The sequence below is a fragment of the Solea solea genome, chromosome 8 (assembly GCF_958295425.1).
Source record: "Solea solea chromosome 8, fSolSol10.1, whole genome shotgun sequence".
Taxonomy (NCBI): domain Eukaryota; kingdom Metazoa; phylum Chordata; class Actinopteri; order Pleuronectiformes; family Soleidae; genus Solea; species Solea solea.
Genome location: NC_081141.1, coordinates 10,323,849 through 10,339,176, shown reverse-complemented (window position 1 = coordinate 10,339,176; position 15,328 = coordinate 10,323,849). Strand labels below are relative to the sequence as shown.

The following is a 15,328-nucleotide window of genomic DNA, read 5'->3' as shown; positions in this document are numbered from 1 at the left end:
ACAACATGCTGTTTAAAGTGTGGCAAAACTGGTGTAAATATTAATATCTACATGTTTGTTGAACAGGTAGTTTGATACCTCAGCTTTTACATTTATATTCTGTACGAACACTGGCTGAGTGTCGTCGTCGTCGGAATCTGCTTAACTAGTCAGTGGTACTACTACTCTGCCACTTGTCTTAGCACCATTATGACATCATGCTACATATCATCAGGTACAGACCACATCAAGTATCAAGTAAAGGTACTGCTCTCAGTTGAAACGTAAGCCTGACCACAGGCTTTTATCGTTCCCAACCGTACCATGATGGAAACATGGCGTTAGCTCGTATGGCGGGTGTGTATGTGTGTATGTCTGGGCATGTGTGTATGGGCAGAGAGAACCGAGTGAACCAGAGTGTAAAAAAACAAGACTTCTTATTAAAATATGACAAATTAGAGCCGATCTGAAATTACAGCTGCAACGGTATAATCGATTAATCTGACGATTATTTTCACGATTAATCGTTTGGTCCATAAAATAACAGAAAATCTTAAAAAAATGTTGATCGGTGTTTGTCAAACCTGGAAATGATGATCTCAAATGTCTTGTTTTGTCCACAAACCAAAATGATTAACTTTTAATAATTTCTTTGTTATCCAGAGCACAGAAATGAAGAAAATATTCACATTTAAGAATCTTAAACAATCGGAAATTTTGTTTTAATCATGAAAAAAAGCTTCAAACCGATAAATCGATTATCAAAATAGTTGTCGATTAATTTAGTAATCGATTAATAATCGACTTATTGTTTCAGCTCTATCTGAAATAAATGCCACTGGTGTAATTGATCAGGGTTTAAGTGATTGGGGTGATTTTCCATTCTCTGATCAGTTAAAGAAAATGTCCAGATTTGCAATTCAATATTTGTGACCGAGTTGGGGATATCCCACTTTTTGATTTGTCCTAACCCAATTTTTATCTGTTTTTCTGTCCATTCTGCTCCACATCATGTGGGATAAAGCCAGGTTGTCACTGGTTTGGGTGGAAAGGGCTGCTTGTTTTAATGCAGCTAATGCATGTCCATAAAATCCCCTAATTAAAGTCAATTTGTTCAGGTTTAATCATACAGGGTCGATTCTGTACGACAAGACAGTCACATAAAGATACAACATGGTATTTGTCTGTTTAACAACATTAAGAATGAAAAATTCCCCTAAAAAGTAAAATGTTAAGTTTTTTGTTTGTTTTTTTGCAGCCAGTTAACTTCCATTTATCTTGCACCCATTCTTGTGATCCGCCAGTGGGAGGATTCATGAATGCTAGGAAGGAGTGCTGGTCAATCAAATTGGCAAGGAAATCTGTTAAATCTTTTTATCACTATTTGGCACCTGAATATTTATAATTGAATCTCATGAGTCGGGACAGTGATATATAGCCTCATCAATGATTTGTCCTATTCCTATGTCATCTTGTTTTGTCGTCCTTCTCATCTAAACACTCAAATAAAATGCTGTTCTTCAAATCTTCAAGTAAATTTCCAGTTATAACTAATGCATAGGACTTTGCTACGACTTGCCCTAACCTTATTTATCCTCTCCTCTCCTCTTAGCCTTCTATGTTAAATTAGCACTTACAACTGGCGTTTATTGCATAAACAGTTGCATTGTGTGTCCGTTCCCACTGCGCTGGTGTAATCACCACAAATCTTTATTCACAGCGCGTGCTTGGTGTGTGTGTGTGTGTGTCTGCATCTCGTAAACGAGCTAAATCACCGACCAACCCCTCAACAAAAAAATGCTTCAGCCAACCACTTGATCCAGTTGGCAGTGACACTGTGCTTTTGGATGATTATTAGAGAAAAGTATGGTAGAGGGAGATCTATCCATCATTCTGTGTATGAAAGCATGCCTCCAGTAGTCTGGGGAAGGAAGAGGGAGCTTCTTCACTGGTTGCCCCAGCGGAGTAGCCCTTTTCCCTGGGCTGACATTTGGGCTGGGACACCTGGAGGCATAGTGGGGGAGGGGGTAGAGTTCCCACTGTGTGTGTGTGTGTTTGTGTGTGTACATGTAAGGGTCACTGTCTGGAAGCCTATTAGTTTGGTGAGGGGTGTGATGTGCTTGTGGTTTTGGCACACACGTTTGTGTGTGTGTGTGTGTGAGTGTAAGGTGTGTCACATCCGTGTGGCATAATGCAATAACACAACATTTAGAGAGGCATGTCGCCACAGCTACGCAAGATGACGCAGTATTTGCAGACAATTGCAGTCTAAAACTGCGCAAGTGAAACCTAATGCCAAAGCAATACTTTACCCTTTTTATCTAATGAAATGCAAAGCTAAATTTCTCATGCATTCTGATTTACACTACTTACAAAGTACAATGTAGCGCACAATCCTTTCCTTTCCTTGTTAATAAATTGTCGTCTTTTTTTCCACACGCAGCGGAAACACACAACCTGCAGTCTCTCCACACCATCCTGTCGACCGGCTCTCCTCTCAAACCTCAGAGCTACGATTATGTCTACCGCTGCATCAAGAGCAACGTGCTGCTGGGCTCCATCTCAGGTGATGCAACGCTTTAGTTTCTTTGAAGGGAACAAATGGCAGCGTTGTTTCCAAATGTTGTTTGTGTATTTACAAACGAGAACGGCTATGGAGCATTTATGATACGGGCACAAAAGAGCTGACACAAAGTAACCTCGGAAAAATCAATTGTGTATTCTCTATGAGTTCACTCACATAGACACATACACATGCTAAAATAGCAGAAAAAACTTTTTATAATTATTAAAAAAAAAAACAAAACACTTCGATGAATCGATTATCAAAAATATTTGAGGATTACTTTAGTAATTGATTATTAATCGATGAATCGAGTAATAGTTGCAGCCCTATTATTATTATGCACTGGCAACACCGAAATAAATATACAGTGAATGACAACTGTAGTGGATATAATATTTTATAATATATAATATAGCTTACTACTAGTAAGGTGGCATTGTAAGAGTCCAATGCATTCACTCTGTGAAGTTCTGCATTATATTCGGAGCTCTATTGGGTCATATTCATTTTTGGTAATATCATGGCTAAAATATGCTATTTTCTAATTGTATTTGATTAATGGAAATAATCTCCTTAACATAAAGATTACAGCACAAACAGAACTTGAGCTGATGGCCAAAGCCGTGTGTGTGCGTGTGTGTGTGTGCGTGTGTGTGTGTGTGTGTGTGCGTGCGTGTGTGCGTGCGTGCGTGTGTGCGTGTGTGTGTGTGTGTGTGTGTGTGTGTGTGTGTGTGTGTGTGTGAACAGCATGTCTTGCCCCCGTCAGTTTCCTCCCTCTCACCAAGGGCACCAGCAGGTCGTAATGCTATTGGCTGCCAATCGACCTAACCTTGACCCCTGAGGTTAACACTCTGTTCTTGTGTGAGTGAGTGTGTGTGTGTGTGTTCCAGGATTTATCACAGCATATGTGTCTGACTGGTGGTCACAGTGACATATGTGATGGGCCCCACTGCCGAGTTCACCAGTTTTTTTTTTTGTGTGTCTGTGTGCAAATGATTGCTTGAGTCTTAATGGTTTCATATCGTAGGAGATTTCTCCCCTTTTTCAAGTGCATATCAGAATATTTGTTGTGTGCAAGCGTGCGTGTGTGTGTGTGTGTGTGTGTAATAGCAGGGATTTTTAGACCCCTGTTGCTCCTCATTGGGGGATTTTAACACTTTCACTGCTGGGTTCCCTCATTCTAATATACCTCCATCTGACAGCCCATATGTCTCTTCTCTTCTCTTCTCTTCTCTTCTCTTCTCTTCTCTTCTCTTCTCTTCTCTTCTCTTCTCTTCTCTTCTCTTCTCTTCTCTTCTCTTCTCTTCTCTTCTCTTCTCACCACTAATATTTGGGGTTTGATCTCAGACAAGTATTGTGTCCTCTGACCTGTGTTAGAGAATTTCCATGATACACACACACACACTATATAGCTTTAAAATAAAAATTTTTTTCAACTATTCAGTCAAAATCGTCGCTGATGTTAGAAACTTTTCCCACCCATGAAAGTCAGGGCAATGATAAAATAATAGCATGTCTTCCCACGATATGCGTGTGCGTTTAATAAGAAACCAACATTTCCTCTTCCTCCTGGGAGCCAATTTAAGCTCAATAAAGAACCTGGCTGAGAGAAAAACCGAGAGAACATGTGTAAAGAAAGGGAAGAGAGAGTTGAGGTGTGGTGAAGGGCAGAGAGAAGCTGAAAGGAGGCGAACAATATTGATGGATGGAGTCTGTGGTTCAGAGAGAAAGGGAAATGAGGAGATAGACGGAACAATGGAGAGGAAAATGAATCAAACGTGTCAGAAATAGTTAATGACTGGAAAGTAGAATGGTAGACAAATGGTGTGTGTGTGTGTGCTTGTGTGTCTTCCCTGTTTTTATACCTGACCAAAACCTATTGACGCAGAACCTCATTCTAAGAAAGTGGTCAAGTTCAGGGCTACAATTTTAATTGTGGTTAGGTTAAGGTCAGGGTTAGGCATTACCTGGTAATGGGATGTAGGGATAATAGTTAAGGCTGTCCAAATGAGTGGAAGTCCTTAAAGATCCTGTAAAGCAAATTCAGCATCTTGTGTCTTCTGTTAGAAAATAGTGGCTGAAAATCTGAATTTTTTTTTTTAAAGAATTATCGCGTTAAAACTAAACACACAGAAAAGCGCTGACACTTTATCTACAATTCCTAAAGATGAGGAAATGAGGTAGAGAAGAAGAACGGAAAGAGGAGCAGACTCCTGCTGTGAGGCTGCAGGTGCTGCTGATAAAGAGGAAGAGGAAGGTAGGGGAACCGCTGCTAAACTACCTCTGTGCCTCAATATGTCTTTAATCTACCACCGAATGTGGTGAAAATGTCGATTCTCTACATGATATCGGAGTGTTTATGTTAATATTCTGTTCCAAAACTGACAAACGTTCATGAGCAGGTACAACAGAATAATATGGAATGGCTGCAGTGGCCACGCCCCCACAGTCTCAGAGAATGAAGCTGAAGCTGAATAAATTATGAAAACATGATTTGAAGCCTCATTTAGAGACTTAGGTAAAGGAGGTTGCTAACTCCAACGATTTTATTAGATTTATACGAACACTAAGATTAATAATGTATTCAGATGAACATTCACTTTTTACCTAATACAGGTCGATTTCATTGTGACTTCCTAATGATGTTTCTTCATACAACATATTATTGGGAATGACGAATCATGACGAATCATGATGAATCAGCTGGTGTTACTCTCCCAAGTTGTCATCCCATCAACTTTGGTGAAAATGTTCCTCATACACGTTGACATGTCCTCTGTAGCTCATGTAGCTCTTAAACAATCAGTTGATGTATCTGTCATGTCTGTTCCCAGGTGGCACTGACATAGTGTCATGTTTTATGGGGCAGAACCCCACAGTTCCAGTGTATCGGGGCGAGATCCAAACAAGAAACCTCGGCATGGCTGTGGAAGCCTGGGGCCTCGATGGTAAGAGTGTGTATGTGTGTGTGAGTGTGTGTGTGTGTGTGTGTGCTGAGCTTAGACTGTATACACTGTAAATAATGGATGTAGTCTTCGATTCTGCAAAGTGAAGTCAACTAACAAGGGCCTGTAATGTGAATTCTCTTGAAAAGGCATCGGGGTGACACCACTGGTTGCAAAAATAGTTCATTTTGAATGTAAATCAATGACATTTTTTGAGTAAACAATTTTCTGTTCTTCTAATGCAACCTGATGTCAACTAGATAATAAAGAGAGGGTATGCAAGGTGTGGTTGTGGTGTGGCTGACAGCAGATGTCACAACCAGTGACCTGCTGGTCTTCACATCCTCACTAAGACCCTGACTCGGTCAAATATGGTCTCCTCTGGTTTCAAAAACAGATGGAGTGGAACACGCTGCAAAATTTGAAGCTGAAAAACAGCAGCAGCTTAGATCATGAATGGAGTTCAAGAGTCATGTTGATGTTTTGAAGAAGCAGCAGTTTTTTTTTTTGTTTTTTTTTTTAAATGATTGAGAAAAAAGAAATCACAATCCCGTTAGAAAAGCTGATAGAGAAAAGATGATGTCCTCAAGTAAACCTTCCATCTGCTCCAGGAGCTGCTTGGTAACTACATGAACATGACTGTGGTCATACTCTGCTGCTCCCATATGGAGACATACCCTTATGTGCTGGCATGAACTTGAAGCAAGTTATAGCTGAAAAACAGTAATTAGGGGAGTTTTCTTGGATAAATACAGGTATATGCTTCAGGGAAATACTCTTTTTTTTTTCCATCAACAGACCAAAAAAACGGAGACTTGCTGGTAGTCTTCAAAACCATCTATGTTTTCGTATTGATTTTAATCCCTTGTTCCCCAGCTCCCAGTCCCTGCTGTGGGCTGCTGCACTGGCATGTGTCCACCACCTCAAAGGAGAGTGGATTTAGGGATGATTTAAAGCAGTTTTGTAAGAACAGCTCAGGATTAGCTGGTTTCTAAGCTTGTAACAGCATCCCGGGGGAGGAGGTTAGGGCAGTGGGAAAGCTCTCACTAAGGAGTATCATATCAGGCCCTCTTTGTGAGGGATTCATAACCTGGTGATTTTTATGTGGAAATGGTCAATGCTGTGTCTGCGTGTTTGTGGACAGGTAAGCCTGTGTGGGGAGAGAGCGGGGAGCTCGTCTGCTTGAAGCCGATCCCCTGTCAGCCAACACACTTCTGGAATGACGAGAACGGCAGCAAATACCACAAAGCATACTTTTCTTCATATCCTGGCAAGTTGCGCGAAACATTTCATGTGAATGCAAACTTGTATGTGATAGAAATGTTCACTTAGATGTGGGTGGCAAAAGGTCAGTGCTCAAGATCACAGTGGTCTCACAAACGTAGTAAAGTCAGCAAAAAGGAAATGACAAACTTTCCAAAAGTGATGATTCCACGTTTTTTAATCAATTAAATTGACCTCCCACCAGTTAATGATTTTAATTGCATTTCTTTCTTTATTACAAGACGCATACATGATTAATAACATTGTCTCTGTAGGTGTATGGGCTCATGGAGACTACTGTAAAATCAACCCCAAGACTGGAGGCATTGTCATGCTGGGCAGAAGGTCAGCTGCGCTACTCTCTACATAACAAAACCAAAGTGTTAATAAAACAGTTTGTTTATCTTCATTTCATGAGAAAGAAAGTCATTTCAGACAATAATAATAATCCTCTTTATTGTCTTTAGAAGTGGAAATTTGCTTTGGCTTCACAAAGTGAATCCCCGATCTTTGTTTTTTTAACCTAAGATACAGAGGTTCAGTTTTTCCTAGATAAACGAAATGCACAAAAGATGGTTTCATAATTGTATATGCATAGAGAGGTCTCCATGTCTGAGTGCAGAGGTTTACATTTTCAGGTTGTGTTTTGTTCTGCAGTGATGGCACATTGAACCCAAATGGAGTCCGATTTGGCAGCTCAGAGATCTACAACATTGGTGAGTGCTTGGACATGACAGGAGGAGCAGGGTGATTCAGTTTGACCTTAACAGAGTCAGAGTTCTCTTTATTTTGACCATTATCCTCAATTTCTTTTTAACTTCTTTGTCTCCTCTCCATAGTCGAGGCTTTCGAGGAAGTGTCGGATAGTCTTTGTGTTCCTCAGTACAGTGCGGATGGAGAGGAGCGAGTTATATTGTTCTTGAAGATGGTGCCCGGTAAGCCCTTCTATCCCGAGCTGGTGGCAAAAATTAAAGGAGCCATTAGAAAAGCTCTGTCTGCCCGACACGTGCCTGCACTGCTGCTGGAGACCAAAGACATTCCTGTAAGAGAAACACACTGCGCATCAGATATGAACACACCTCAGATGTTCCTGTTGACAAGAGATTTGTACCGTAACAGACCGTTTTTTTTTTTGCTTTATCCCTCTGCAGTACACCATCAGTGGTAAGAAGGTGGAGGTGGCAGTGAAGCAGGTGATTGCTGGACGAGAGGTGGCACAAAGAGGAGCTTTCTCCAATCCTGATTCACTGGACCTTTACAAGAACATTCCCGAACTGCAAAACTTTTAGAGACGAGGCTTCACAGGGGTGGAGAGAAACGGTTTTAATTGATCTTCATTCGCATTTATAGGAACAGGGAGACGTGCAGATCAGAGTATGAGGATAGTTCACACAAGGTACAGGGCATAAAAGGAAAAAAAACAACTAAGTCAAAAATGTTTATAAGAGTAATATGCCTGTGGTGTCAGGCAGACAAGAAACACTAAGATGTTACATTACATCTCCTTAAGCTAGCTTCCAATCAAATATCTGTATATCCGTGTGTGTAGCTGTGACATAACGCGCATGGCAGCACTTGTAAATAAGCTCATACTCCAACGTCCCCGACAATAGAGTGGAATTTATCGTCAAGTGTTTTGCTGTGGCTCCTCAGTCTAATTATGATCAGTCAGTGAAGAACCTCATAATACAGCGGCTGCCTCCCTCATTGGCTTCTTTTAAAGACTGATTGCTTTACAGTGCTGCAACTACACGGTCACATTTGGAAGGCTCCTCTTCTGTGGTGGCGGCGGCCGACAAATACTTCCCTCCATCCCCAAACAACTCAGGATCCAACAGATGGATCCCTCCTGGCGCAAACTATCCCAACATTTGTTGCTTACATGAGGGAAGTGTTTTGGAAGGAAATACTGGAAACCAACAAAACACTTTTAATTATAGGTACCAGGCAAACTACACTTTGTAAGAAGATGAGGAGTCTTAAAGGTTAAAATATTTAGGCCTTCTGTTACGTGCTGCTACACTTAGTCCAGTCGCAGGTCTGTTGCTAGGCGACGACAGGACAGATGGAACAAGCTGGTGATGTGATAGGGAAATTCCCCACAGACCAGAGCGGCCACATAGACCACATAGACCACATAGACCACACCCACCAAAGGAGGCACCACCTGATCTGGGACACAGCTTCCGTTTTCATGTCACTGACTTTCACCGCAGTGTTGGTTCTGTGCGTGTCACCATGTCATCATGTGGTGTGTTGTGGTTGTTACTTTAACAAATGTATATATAAGTATATATTTATTTGGACTGTTAAACATAATAATGCATTTGATGGTGACCTAAAACTGTTCTACATTCTAGTGGGTCCTAACACAGATGTAGTTGGATTTAAACAACGCAAATAGCACTAAACTTGCATAACATTTGTTCTAAACTAAAAACAATTGACCGTGCGTGACCTTTTTTTCTTTAATTTGACTCACTCAGCCGTAAGTTGCATCTCATTTCGCCCGAGACATTAATGGCACAAACCAATTTGTGCTCCAGTGTCATCAGAAAATAAGCAAATATTTACGTCACCACTAAAGCCTCTGTGGATTAGTTCCATATCAGCGTCCAATGTTTGTGTCATAAGGTGACGCAGAACAGCCTGTTGGTGAATTATGTATTAAAGCATCAATGATGTTTCAGGTTAACTTTTGAGGTTTGGGTCTTAAAGATGGGGAAGGCAATATGTTTTTGGAGTTATTGATGAATAATTCCACAGCATCCTACACACTTGGTAACTGGAACACTGCAGTTCATTTTTGATGCCATACTCATTTTATAGAATAAGTATATGTCACTTTAAAGTGTCTGTCCAACAGAGCTGCTATGGAAAACTGTACGTCCCTGGTTTCTTTGTATCTTGTAGAAATGTGAAGCAGAAGATGTGAGTCAAATTCCAACTATTAGGTTTTTTAGATGTTTATGGGGTTGAATGTTAATAGAATCTGGATGGTACCTCCTATTGAAAGGTTCTCAAATGTGCATGTTTTTTCTATTATAGTGACAGGGATCAAAAATTAATTTACGGTCTATTTTGCACACTTTGTATATGAGACATCGGTTCAAGATCTACTTTTAATTTGTGTTGTATGGATGCAGGTTACGCTGTTACTTTTGGTCTCTAAAGGAAATGTTTTAATAAGCCAATAGTATGCAGAAATAAATCAGACAAGTCCGATTTTATTTTTTATTTTGTGCTAATGAGTTTAATGACAAGTGATTGTTCTTTTTCACTACAGTTAAAGGTCTAGTTTTCCATGAAAATAGTTACTTGCTCATGTTGGTTGTGCCCCGAGGGAGAGTCTGTTGCATGTCATGGTTGACAGCTGTCGTCTACCCAATAAAATGAAAGCCATCTGAGAGCAAATGCTCAAACAAACATTGTATCTTCCAAACTGTCAGCCTTTAATACCTGTCTCAGATTCACTATTTTCTTAGACTGCCTCTCCCAAACTTTAGAATGTGGCAGCTCAATTTAAATCACCAAGACCTTAACATGCAACTTTAAGCAACACACAGCAAGTGTTTCTTGCGTGTCTGGCGTACATAACTGAGCACTACATAAGTTATCCATAGATTGCCCTTAATTATCGAGATAAATGTGACATTTGGCAAAGTTACTTTTTAAAACATTTTAAAGTTGAAACAAAACTGAACGTTTGAAACTTTTATTTATTTTAAAGTCTCATGCACTGGCCCACACATTAAGAATCACTGTCTTCAGGTTACGTGAGGTACTGTTAATTGTGTACTAACAGGATGCAACACAGGTGTTTGTAAGGATTTATGAACATTTATGTTTTTTTTCTTACAGGCTGATATTCATTCACTGACTCTTTTGAAGTGTAAACTTTCATCATTCAGTGTCAACACCATCAGCAGCCAATAAAAGCTATCTGTTAATGATCAATGTCCAACTTTTATTTGTTTTTGTGAGGTGATGTGACGTTGGGTGAAAGGTACCAGGCAATTACAGAGCCAATATACAGTTTATATATAGAGATGAACAACCATTCCATTTGGAGTCTCCAAATATCCTAATCCAATCTGCATGTCTTTGTACTGTGCGAGGAAACTGGATTACTCGGAGGTAATTTACACAAACATACCAGGATTCTAACCAGGAACCGTCTTGCTGTGATGCAGCAATGTAACCATTTGTCATTATAAAACACTACCATTCAAAAGGAAAACTGATGGTTTGTTATCAATATTAATATTAAAAAGTTAAATCTATTCCAAAATATAAATATAATTTAAAAATGTAAATGTAAATTGTAAATGATCTGTGTTTTTCAAGGCTTGATGTTCAGTGAAAGCAAAAAATGTAGGATTTCAACCATCCAGAATCATTTTAATGATACATCATCATAAAAATGGGGAGAAGGGCCCCCCTGTCAAAGCCTGATCCGGGTCTGCATCACCTACGCTTACACTATTGGCCCTTTTCTGCTGTGGTCCCTGCTCGCCATAGCACGGTAGGTTGGTTTTCCACTACAAAATAGTACCTACTCAACGTGGGCATCACTGCACGGCTGCATGAAACTGCTGTGACTTTGTTTTACACACGACGTAACTGAAGTAACTGAAGTCCTCTCCCCTCATGTATAATATGGACAACATGACCACATCATTGTGCAAACAGGAGTGTAATACAGTAAAGCCACATTTCAAACAATGTCATATAATTACTCACTGCCCATGACTCTCACTGGTGTTTAGGGCAGTTCGTTGTTTCATAACGGGTACATTTTTACCAGACGAGGTCATTGGCCCCAACCTGGAGGACCAGTGTGCACCTCTGTGTCTGACCCCTACCCTACGCAGACCTGTCTGGCATTGGCTGGTCCTACCAGGAGCACAAGGCTCCAACCGACATAGCTCAGAGGGTCACTGGGGTACACCACGCCAAGATCTGTGCAAGCTAAGTAAACTAAAGCACTGTTGTTCTTTTTTTTTTACCTTTGTTTATTGTCTTTTTTTTATCTTGAAAAATTAAACAATGTAATCCATCCATCCATTCTACCACTGTATCCTCCACATGAGGGTGACTGGGGGAGCTGTCTCAGCTGACATACGCAATAGGCACCAGTCCATCACAGGAACACATACATAGACAAACAACTACCCACTCTCAATTTAGAGTTTCCAATTGACCTTTAATCCCCATATTGCATGTTTTTGGACTGTGGGAGGAAACCCACACACACACGGGGAGAACATGCAAACTCAATGCAGAAAGGCCCTTGTTTTGACCAGGTCGCAAACCCGGGTCTTCTTGCTGCAAAGGCAAGAATGCTAACCACTACACCAACCGTGTAGCCCACAAGGTAATCATATTGGTACATATAGAGTAGGCTACTCGACCTGGTCTGAAGACATGATGTTTGTACATTAGAGGTCGTGCTTTAGAGTTCACTGGTGCCATTGGCAACGGCAACATCATTTAATGATGGTTCTAACAGACAATACCATTAAAAAGCCAATAACATACCGTCGCTGATTTCTACATAGATGCTACAGTGAGCAGCTTGTGATGTCCTGAACCGCAGCGTGTGAACTTCTGCTTTAGGGTGAAGAATAAAGAACTGACAGACTGGTGCAGCAACAGAAAAAAATGTGTGTCTGTGTCTGTTTGAGTGTCTGGCTGAGTGTACTGTATAGATGCCAGTCATTTTGACAGGCATCTACTTTATAAATAAACTTGGCATTTCTGAAACTCCCCGTTACCTTTACAAGTGTGGGTGCTCAGACCTGCCAGTCAGCCAAACTTCACAACACAACAGGGAGGGAAATGTAAAAATAGTGGAAGTGACACCTGGTGATAGTCCAGCTCCTCGGTGTGAAAAGTCTCACTAAGGTTTTTTAGTATTTTGTTTATTCTCACACCATCAGTCATTCAAACATGATGAACATGAGACACTAAGTTGGCACCCTGTCAGTCTGTCAAGGAGGGGATGTAAAAATGAAACAGTGTGGGGGTGAAAGTAAGAAGAAGTGAAAAGCTTAAGTGTTTACCACATTCAGAAATAATCATCAAGTGCCGTGCAGTATGAGTCTGTTGTTGTGGTTCATCCCAGTTGTCTCATAATGGAGCAGAGAATGACTTTGTTAACAGCTTGATTGTACACTCTGTGTACTTACAGCGGCTGGCTGCAATCAAATAAAAAATGTAAACTAAAACTGCACAGACTAATTACATGCTGTTTATTGTTAGTTATTTGTAACACACTGATCTGTGGTGCACACATAAAAGGTTGCTTCCTGCACTGGACTGTGTTTGCTTGGACAGGTGTATACTTATTATTAAAGAGAGAGTTCCAATTCAAATATCCACAGGCGTGTCTATGATATCTTAAGAATATATTTGCCACATGATTTCACATTTAGACAGCCTTTTCTGACACCCTTGTAATGTTGGATGAAGCTCATGGTGGCCATGTGCTGCAAGATTTCTTCTTTTTTATATTCTTTTTTTTTTTTGGTGTTTTTTGGTTTTGGGTCTCATGGTGTGCCTCCTTTTTTCCTGTTTTGGGCTTTTTCATATTTAGTTATTTATTCATAATAATTTATTCATTATTAGTATTTCCATGGACAGTTTTTCTGTAGTTAGTGTTTGTTTCCAATTTTGTCTAATGTCCTTGTTGTGTGTATCTTGTCTAGTTTTACTTCCTGGGTCCTGTCTTATGAGTTTCACTTGTGTTCAATTATCCCTGCATATAGAGCTCTGGTAGCTGACGTCACATGGCCAAGGTAACGTCATCTGTCCTTAAAGTCACTGGAAGTCTCTAAATGATGTCATCATCTAATTTGCATAATGAGCCATGTAGTGGAGAGGAATAACGCCGTGGAATAGACAAAAAGTGAGTGAAAATGACCCTAGAGGTGGAAAGTAATGAATTACATTTACTCGCGTTACTGTAATTGAGTAGGCTTTTTGTGTACTTAAATTAAATTTCACTTTTACTTAAGAATGTTTTTTTTGGAAGTACTGTACTTTGCTACTTTTTAAATCACATCTGTTACTAAGTTAAAAGTTAAAGCATTTGTAACCTTTGACCCATTTTGACTGACACATTGTGTGTTTACATGTTGTATTTTGTCAGCACTTTCAATTGTAAAGGTTTGCCTTTAATTAAAAACAATTCATGTGAGATTTGTGTCCCCTTGTCCTTTTTGCACGACACAAGAAAGAACCCCAAACTTGTTAAAAAAATAACCAAGTAACTTTAACTCTGAGTACATTTTAAACGAGCTACTTTTTTTTATTTTAATAAAATGATCAAAGTAGTGGTACTTTTACTTGAGTAGAATATTTCAGTACTCTTTCCACATCTGTATATTTAGAACTACAAATGCTCTTTCTTCTGTCGATTCTTGTTTTTTATGTCACTATCAGAATGTAAACTTTCAGTGACTCTGGAGTTTGATGAAGGGAAGTTAATCGGGAAGTTGAAGATGTCAGGATATTGCAGGTCTGGAAAAATGTCCTGTCCTACTGTTTCTAAACTAAACAGCAGGCTGGGGCATAGGGATCAGATATATCCACTCTGTGTGCAGTGAACTCTGACAGGTTGAATCCAGCACAGGTCTCATTCAATTTTACCCAGTCTTAGTTGCCATGATGGCGGTTCTTGAAAGCGAGTCAGGTGACGTCTGGAGCTCTATGTAGTCATCGTGCTTTCCCGTGTCTTTGTCAGTTCAACCAACTCCTTTTTCCATGTGTTCTGGTCCAAGTTGTTGTCCCTTTTCTTTGTTTCAGCTCCTTGTATTTGAGGGTATTTTTCTGATTATATTTAGTTTAATACCATCTCCTTCTGCTTTCATTGCATGTCTGCGTTTAGTTTGTTCTACTCTATATTGATTATAATGCAATCCTGCATTGTGGTCCTTCAATTTGCAACCCTAACAACCTCCCTTAACCTTTGGACAAACTCACACCTAAGCAGTTTTATACTGTGCAGAACCACTAACACACAATAATTAATTTCACTGTGAACCCCAACATGTCTCCCAGTGTGTACTCAGTACCACATCCCATGTGTGCTACTGCCATGTGAGGCTTGACTGCACACAGTGAACTTCCCCGAACCTTAACCAGATATTAAAAAAACAAAAAACAAAAAACATTTCAACACTTGGTGATCGGCTGACTTTTAGACCAGTGCACCCAGGAGGTTGACATTTTATCTTTTTAATTAAATATAAGTAATCTACTGGCAGCACAGCAGCGCCTTCCTAGTAGGTTTGTAGGCTGAGAACTTTCTGATTGGAATTTCTGTCTTCTGGCTTCTTCCCAGAGCAAAGGTTAAGTTTTAGATTAATTGGTGTAAAGTGTAACCAATATCAGCCAGGATTTGTTCCACTTGTTCAGTATGGTTAAGGGAATGAAGTTTGTGACCCCCCTTTTTTAATTTTATTTTATTAAAAACAATCAAAAGATCAAAACATTAATTTGACTAGGTGTGGACTGAGTCCTTTAAGTGAATACATTGCACCCCAGTGCTGTGAGAGATGGCAGCCTTTCC

General features: G+C 40.0%; 1 protein-coding gene across 1 annotated transcript in view; it reads left to right on the top strand.

Moving 5' to 3' along the window:
- The window catches only part of aacs (acetoacetyl-CoA synthetase), a 34,296-nt gene extending 26,016 nt beyond the window's left edge, over positions 1-8,280 (top strand). The window contains exons 12-18 of the mRNA XM_058636376.1: positions 2,423-2,545; positions 5,380-5,493; positions 6,635-6,760; positions 7,029-7,098; positions 7,411-7,469; positions 7,593-7,795; positions 7,905-8,280. Coding sequence (XP_058492359.1) covers positions 2,423-2,545; positions 5,380-5,493; positions 6,635-6,760; positions 7,029-7,098; positions 7,411-7,469; positions 7,593-7,795; positions 7,905-8,042 — 833 coding nt within the window. The 3' untranslated portion in view covers positions 8,043-8,280. The remainder of the gene's footprint in view (positions 1-2,422; positions 2,546-5,379; positions 5,494-6,634; positions 6,761-7,028; positions 7,099-7,410; positions 7,470-7,592; positions 7,796-7,904) is intronic.
- The last annotated feature ends 7,048 nt before the right edge of the window (positions 8,281-15,328 follow it).